Source organism: Dinoponera quadriceps, unplaced genomic scaffold (genome assembly GCF_001313825.1).
Source record: "Dinoponera quadriceps isolate SergipeBrazil2010 unplaced genomic scaffold, ASM131382v1 scaffold115, whole genome shotgun sequence".
NCBI lineage: Eukaryota > Metazoa > Arthropoda > Insecta > Hymenoptera > Formicidae > Dinoponera > Dinoponera quadriceps.
The window spans coordinates 1,335,469-1,343,989 of record NW_014554511.1 but is presented as its reverse complement, the minus strand read 5'-3'; the positions used below and the strand labels follow the sequence as shown (position 1 = coordinate 1,343,989).

General features: G+C 54.9%; 1 protein-coding gene across 1 annotated transcript in view; it reads left to right on the top strand.

Annotated features, from left to right (window-relative positions):
• Positions 1-206: 206 nt before the first annotated feature.
• LOC106751657 (fat-like cadherin-related tumor suppressor homolog) overlaps positions 207-8,521 on the top strand; it is a 245,961-nt gene continuing 237,646 nt past the window's right edge. The window contains exons 1-2 of the mRNA XM_014632622.1: positions 207-714; positions 1,518-4,195. Coding sequence (XP_014488108.1) covers positions 239-714; positions 1,518-4,195 — 3,154 coding nt within the window. The 5' untranslated portion in view covers positions 207-238. The remainder of the gene's footprint in view (positions 715-1,517; positions 4,196-8,521) is intronic.

Sequence of the window (8,521 nt, the reverse complement as noted above, 5' to 3'; positions counted from 1 at the left end):
TAGGATGAAGCGCGTGCTGCGGCCATGGTTGTGGCTGTGGCTGTTGACGGCCACGGCCGGCTCCTCCGACACTTCCACGAGTTTTCCGCCCGGCGGAGGAAACGCCGCCGGCGGGTCGATCAAGTCGTCGAGCTCGTACGGGGCTGACGCGTCGGAGTTTCGCTTCACCCAGCCCCAGTACAACGTCTCCATTCCTGAGAATTCCATCGGCAAGACGTACGTCGTGCCCGACGCGAGGATGGGCGTAAAACTCGCGTCCGCCGACAGTGACGCCGACATCAAGTATCGTATAGTGAGCGGTGATCGCGACAAGTTCTTCAAGGCGGAGGAGCGCACGGTCGGCGACTTTTGCTTCCTCCTCATTCGGACTCGTACCAGTAACGTCGACGTGCTGAATCGCGAGCGTAAAGACCGCTACGTGCTCGAGGTGCGGGCGAGCAGGCGCGACGTAGGTAGGAGCCGGGCGGTCGAGGCGGACGCCACGGTGGTGGTGAGGATACTCGATACGAACGATCTCAATCCGCTGTTCTATCCGACCGAGTACGAGACCACCGTGACGGAGGACACGCCTTTGCACCGCAGCGTACTCAGGGTAATCGCCGAGGACGCCGATCTCGGGAGAAACGGCGAGATTTACTACAGCTTCGCCGACGAGACCGATCAGTTCGCCGTTCATCCGGTCAGCGGCGTAATCACGCTCACCAGGCCGCTCAGGTAAGCGCGATACTGCGACGTACCGGGTGGGCAGGTTGGGATTCACCCTGCCGATCGACGGACCGCGTCTTACTTAAACATTCCCGGTGGTAAATTCAACTAAACTGAAAGAGGGTTTTGTTTTACACACACACAGAATATTATAAACGTTAAAAGGAACATTTCCGATGGTAAATTCAATTAAACTTTTTCCCCGAGTACGCTTCCGAGCAATTCAATCGTATAACTCGGCTCAGAAGAGGATTTTACTTAGTTACACGCACAGAGAATATTATAACGTATCGATATACTCTTAATCGTGGTCGTGAGATAAAATGGCGTTTAGGTGAAACGATAGTTCCGACAGCCGCACTGAGATCATTTCTATTAACCCTTAAATGCATCATGATGTGCTTCTACGTCGTACGATTTCTCAGCTCGTATCTCAATAAATAGCCACCCCGTTTCAAATTCGTTCAAATTATTTTATAAGAAAAATAAAAAATCACGCATTTAAGGGTTACAATCGGTCACTCTCGGCAATTGAGCCGTATCTTCTTTTAATCTGTAAAATAGCGGCGATACGCGCCAACGAGGAAAAGGCGTTTCTCCCGGCTGTAATTCTTCCACTCGCTTAATTACAACGAAGACAACATCGTCCCTCTCAGTGCGGTCGATCTTCTCAGCGACGCGTCTCTATAGAGACTGCGGTAAAAAAAAAAAATGGGTTTCCAAAGACGCTCCGACTGCGGCGCTTCGTTTTCACGCGTTGGAAATAGCGCGTGTTTCCGGTGGCAACACTAGCGGATCGTCCGTGTCCTCAGGTACTCGGAGCGGCCGCTCCACGAGCTGGTGGTGCGCGCGAAGGACCGTGGCGCTCTGTTCCGCAGCGTGGGCCTCGCGAGCACCGCCAAGGTGACGATCCGTGTGAAGCAGGTGAACCTGAACGCGCCCGAGATCTACGTGCACCACCTGCCGGTGATCGTGGAGAACTCGTACGCCGACATCTACGCGATCGTGCGCGCGATCGACCGCGACGAGGGCCCGCACGGGCAGATCGCGAGCCTGGAGATCGTGGGCGGCGACCCGGCCGGGCACTTCAGGGTGCGGCAGGTCGCCTCCGGCGAGTACAACATCGAGGTGCTGCACCTGCTGGACCGCGAGAGCGCGGTGCAGGGGTACAACCTGACGCTGCGCGCGACCGACCGCGGGGTGCCGCAGCGGTACAGCTACAAGTTCGTGCCGGTGCAGCTGGCCGACCTGAACGACAACGCGCCGGTGTTCAGCCGCGAGATCTACGAGGTGAGGGTGCCGGAGACGGCGCCGATCAACAGCCCGGTGATCCGACTGAAGGTGACGGACGCGGACGAGGGGAGGAACGCGCTGGTCTTCCTGGAGATAGTCGGCGGCAACGAGGGCGGGGAGTTCTACGTGAACGCGGAGACCGGGATGCTGTACACCGCGGTGAACCTGGACGCGGAGAAGAAGGCCTTCTACACGCTGACGGTGTCGGCGATCGACCAGGGGAACGCCGGCACCCGCAAGCAGTCCTCGGCGAAGGTGAAGATCAACGTGGTCGACACGAACGACAACGACCCGACGTTCGAGCAGTCGGAGACGGAGGTCTGGCTGGACGAGAACGAGCCGGCCGGCACGTCGGTGGTGCGCGTCGCCGCGAAGGACCGGGACTCCGGCGAGAACGCCTACATCTCGTACAGCATCGACAACATCAGGAAGGTGCCGTTCGAGATCGACCACTTCTCCGGGATCGTGCGGACGAAGCAGGTGCTCGACTACGAGACGATGAAGCGGGAGTACCTGCTGCACGTGCGCGCCAGCGACTGGGGCCTGCCGTACCGGCGGCAGGCGGAGATGCAGCTGCGGGTGCGGCTGCGCGACGTCAACGACAACCGGCCGCAGTTCGAGCGGATCGAGTGCGCCGGCCACGTGGCGCGCTACGTGCCGATCGGCACGGAGATCATCACCGTGTCGGCGATCGACTTCGACGCCGGGAATATCATCAGCTACCGCATCGTCTCCGGCAACGCCGACGGTTGCTTCGCCCTCGACCCGGCCAGCGGCGTGCTCTCGGTCGCCTGCGACCTCGCCGACCTCAAGGCCACCGAGAGGCTGGTCAACGTCACCGCCACCGACGGCACCCACTTCGCCGACGTGAACCCCGTGCGCGTCCACCTGGTGAACGCGAAGCGGGGCGGCTCGAGGCTGCTGACCGACGAGGCCGGGGCCTTCGAGTGCCACGAAACCGGGGTGGCGCGCAGGTTGACCGACGCGATCGCCTCCGCCGAGAGGAACAACATGCCGTCGCGCGACGACGAGTACACCCTGACGCCCAGCCGGTACGGCGAGAACGTGCACGCGCCCGAGTTCCTCGACTTCCCGGACGAGGTGCGGGTGAACGAGTCGGTGAAGCTCGGCGCGACCCTCGTGCGCATCCGGGCGCGCGACAGGGACCTCGACTACAACGGGAAGCTGGTGTTCTGCATCTCCAGCGGCGACCGCGACTCCGTCTTCGGCATCGACCCGGACACCGGCGACCTCGAGGTCATCGGCTACTTGGACCGCGAGAGGGAGAGCGAGTATTACCTGAACGTGAGCGTGTACGACCTGGGCAAGCCGCAGAAGTCCGCGTCGAAGATGCTGCCGGTGACCGTCCTCGACGTGAACGACAACGCGCCCAAGTTCGAGAAGTCGCTCGCGAGCTTCCGGATCTCCGAGACCGCGCTGAACGGCACGAACGTGTGGCGCGCGAACGCGAGCGACGCCGACCTCGGCGACAACGCGCGGCTCACCTACTCCCTCGTGACGGAGACCGACGACTTCCGGGTGGAGCCCGTCACCGGCGTGCTCAGCGTCTTCGGCAAGCTCGACAGGGAGCGGCAGGAGGTGTACGAGCTGAGGATCCGGGCGAGAGACGGCGGCAACGACCCGGGCCTCTACTCGGACGCGCTGGTCCGCGTCACCGTCGACGACGTCAACGACAACCCGCCCACCTTCGCCCTCACCAGTTACAACGTGAAGATACGCGAGGACGTGCCGGTGTGGACGGTCGTCGCGGTCGTCGACGCGACGGACCCCGACGAGGGCGCCGGCGGCGACGTCGAGTATTTCCTCTCGGACGCCATGGAGAGCGAGGGCTACTTCAAGGTCGACAAAGTCTCCGGCACCGTCAGGACGACCCAGAGCCTCGACTTTGAGGAACGGCAGGTGCACACCCTGACGATCGTGGCGCGCGACCGTGGCGAGCCCGCCCTCTCCTCCGAGACGATGGTGATAATCGAGGTCGTCGACGTGAACGAGAATCTCCACGCGCCCGTCTTCGACGACTTCGTCGTGTCCGCGAGTGTCTTCGAGAACCAGCCCGTCGGCACCCTCGTCGCGACCGTAAGGGCCAAGGACGCGGACCCCCCCGGCGGCGACTCCAGAATCGGATACAGCATCCGTGGCGGCGACGGCGTCGGCGTCTTCTCCGTCGACAACGAAGGTGAGTGAACTTCGCCACTCGTCGAAATCTTTTGTCTTTCCACCGTGTCGAAGGAAAAATGGCGTCGTAGGAATGAAGCGCTTTTTATCACGATAGAATTTCAATCAATTTTTTGCGGGTCGGAGTTCAGTTAGACGTGTGAGAAATTTCAGACTCTTTCGTTGAGAAGAAAGTGTCGATGATCTGTCTCGCACGTTGAGATTTTCCGATTTCTTAAATATCATTTTTCTCCTTCACACGCGCGTATAGCGCGAGTAGTTCGACGAAAGATTTCGCATTCAATTAATTCCCATACTTGTAACTAGTGAAACGTCGTCGATCCGTATTTTTTTTTAAAGAAAAGCTCGTAACATGAAAATCTTCAGCGTCGATGCTTCCTCTCACGATTTAACATTGAGAAACGCAAGTTTCGCTCGCCCACGACGTTCCTTCGACCAGCGCACGCAAAATCGCGAGCGTTTATCGCCGTAAGTATACACGATCGAGAGGATTTCTCACGAATTTCTCCCGCTGCGAGGAATTTTCGCATTTTCGCAAGAGTCGGAATATTAAACGACTTACGGAAACAAAATATGAAAATTGGGGGGAAAAAAGGAAAGCTTGGTCTCGCGCTCGGGAGAATGCACGGTTTGCAACTTTCAAAGGTACTCGCCGTTGCACTCGTTCATCAATATTGGCGGCACTCTTGGTCAATAACTTTTATGCCTTTACCCTCTACGTAAATTGCCGCCGCTCATATTGAATCGAAGAATTTCCAATCAAATATCACGAGGTGTGTGTACATATGTATGCGTCTCTGTGTGTGTGTTGCGCTTCCTTTGAGAAAGGCGAACGAAACGAATATCACGGCCTCGCCAAGATTTGCCAATATTTCGTTCAATAACCGTCGAAAGAAATTCCGCGTGACGAGTTAAACATATTCGACCTCATATTGGCAGCCTCAATTTACCCGTTATAACGTGCCCGGTAACATTTGACGTGTAACTTGAAACGTGAAGTCGAAGAGAATCGATAATGGAGTTGCTCGAATAAATTAACGGGAAATATATACAGTTTCCAGTTTGATCCCGCGGGCCGTTTAATTTCACTTTCGAACTTTTGATGTGATTTTTCGATCGACTTGATTCGCTGAAATTGACCTCCCTGTGAAGACAATATTTGCTCGCGCGAGGAACTCCACGAGTTTCCGAAATTCTGCTCCTGCATTAACCGTGGAAATTCCCTCGAGGTGGGCCAACGGGGAAACCTGACAGGTATAACAGGGCTGTGTTGTCCTTTGATGTTAGGGATCGCTGATTACCGTTTCGTTAAAGCTCGTGCGTAAAGCGAAGGAAGAAAACTCCCGATATTCTCTCGATACTATCGTCGTTTCTGCAATCATATCACGGAAGAGTACGTTTTAGGAAGAGTACGTTTTAGCCGACGTTTCGACCCGAGGAGAGCGCGCCTTCGTTTTCTCCTCGTTTCTCTCGCCGGATGTCCCTCGGTCCTTGGCGCACAAAAGGACGCGCCCTTTCGATGCCGGACGCGCCGTGGCACTGATCCAAAGCGAAGTTGCGCCGCGGCCCATTAAATTTCGATGCGGCGAGCCTAATTGAATTACGGTGCCGCAGGACCCCCTCCCTTTTTTTCGAGTGCGCGCGAGAGGCGCATTAAATTTCTCCCGCAGCAGTCCCCCTTTCACCGCGGAAACGTCTCGAGAAATCGCACGTCATTCCGCTTAATGGCTAATTCCTGTGTACGGGGGCCACATCGGTCACGGCGCGCGGTCATAATGCACCGATGATCGTTTCTTGATGAATGTTGCCGGGCGGAAAGGCAGAGAGACGCACGCTAATTTACGAGACTCGCGAGAACTCGATCTCTTTCTCTCTCTTTCTCTATCGACCCCTCGTTCTTCCGGCTAATAATAATACGTCTGGAAATTGTTTAACGCGTTCCACCGGCTTCTCGAGGTTCATCGGATCGGTTTCTCCTAAATTCGGACGCCAGTCTGATGCCCTCGAAGCGGTTCATCCGTAAACCTGTTTTCTCAAGATTCCTTTTCAATTTTTCATTTCATCTCGGTAGGAATGTCGTCCATTCGTCTGTTAAGCTAGAAGAGTATTGAAGGCTGAAATTGAAGGCATTCGAATATATTTTTCACACGTATTTTCCCCGTGAAAAGTTAACGTTCTGTTTTCAATTTCTTCTAGACTACATTTAGAGATTTTGACAAGAAGCAAAGATTAATATCGATCACTTAGATAATTAATTAAAGTTATAGGGAAGTACTTTTTGCCGAGGAAATACGTTTATGAAGGGTCGCCTTAACATCGCCACTGAAAATCCTACGGATCAGATCCTGAAAGTTAATTTGCGTCCTCTTAGCCTGTAGATTAGTAAAAATCCACTTTCACAATGTTATTTAACTTCTCGTCGATTTCACAGGCTTCAAATTTTGATAGCCGCTGATATTTGCAAAACTGTTTCGGCTCTAAAAGCAGCGAGAACGGAACTTTGAGGCCAAAGTAGTCGCATCACCAGAATAAAGCCCGTTTTGGCATCTCAGCTTCCACCGTGTCGTCGAATTCAAGGTTTAACCTGCGGCCAGAATTTCGGGCCGGGTGTCGGGTATTGGCGACACGATGGAATCACTTCTCGATAGGACGCGACGTTGTAAATCGCAACGGCCGTTCGGCAACCCCGCGTCTCCCGCGCGGTGAAACGTGCACCGTGGGTTGGCGAAAAAAAAAAAAACAGCTCGCTCATCGCCGTGTTGCCTCGGTCACGTTCGACGAGTTTTCATCGTTCACTGGAACAGAACGCAATCGTACATACGCCGCACGTTGCCGTAAATAGTTTTATATACGCGCATGCATGCATACGCGTCCGTATACATACTTGATGTATGGATACACACGACCGGCGGCTTCTGCCGCGACCGTCACTCAATGATACATCTCTCGCTGAATTAGTGCCGCATTCTAACGAAGATTCAATGGAGCGAGAGCGAGCGGTTCGTGTCGCGACTCTTGAAACCTCGGCGTAGCGAAGCGCGCCGAACGCGATTTATCCCGCCGGAAATGCCCCCTCCTCGGATTTCGCGCGAACGAAGGGACTTTCCCTCACTCCGGAAAATCGCCGGCGAAATTCAGCCGGCCGGAATTACCGTCGCACGCGTTACGGGTGTCACACGGCGCTATATTGATCTCCCGTTGAGCAAAAATAATACATTGTATATGCATATTCAGGTGTAAATATTCATAAGTCGCCGGTGTATCGCAGGCCCGGTGTCAGAAGCACGAACTCCGGTCTCCGACGGGAGTTGCGGCACGGCGATAATGGCAACGACGGCGACGGTAATAGCAGCGATAGCTGTGACGACGGCCGTTTAAGTCGCGAATAATTTCCCGGCGGATACCCGGCCGATCTATGAAGGGCGCGTGATATCTTTCGCCCAAGTCGATGTGCCGCGCGAGAAAGCCATTATCGGGCGAGAACGACGAGCGACGCGTGTTGTTTGCAAATCGGAAGATTGCAGCCCCCCTCCCACCACGGTTCCCGTCATTCACCGGATGTCGATCGATCCGCTCTTTCCTGAATAACGGGCACGTATAGATCGCGTCACGTTGTATTTGTGCGAGATATCGGCGACTTTAGTTCCTGCGACGACGGTGTTTACGGGACGACCGACGAGCAACGTGTGTGTGTTACCTGAGTCGAAATTTTAATGCCGCTTCGACGATTCGTTGGAGAAGTAGTGGTGATTTTTTGGTCGAAATGTTTGCAAACATGACTTACACTTTACCGAGAGAATATTCATTAATCTTACGTAATGATGAGAAACTTGTAAAGAAATCATCGTTTCTTGTTCCTTGATGGCTAGAATTGCCCGTCTCAGGCATATTGAGATACTGTTGAAGCGAAAAGAAAGTTTTTCATGTGCCCGATCACAGGTGTCATTTTGTGGACACGTCCCTTTATTTATTAATGTATTCCGCGTTACTCCATTAATGAAGCTTTATGTATCAACGAACGTACGGAAAGCTCGTCCGATCGTGCGCGAAACGTAGGAAAGCGCGACCACCCGGGCCGCGTTGCGCTTAAAGCGGATGGATCAGCGGCCGAGCTTTCCCCTTTCCATGTCTCTTCCCTAACTAGAGGCCACCCCTCCCCCCCGTCCACTGCCTCGCACCCCCTTTTTGACTCCGTCCCTTCGTCAGCGGATAAAACCGGTATGTCCTTAATTTGGAGAATTCGAGGAATTTGCGGGCTTGACCCGCGCACCCACGTGGGCCATGAGAACGATAGAGCGAGAGAGAGAGAGAGTGAGTGGGGGGGGGG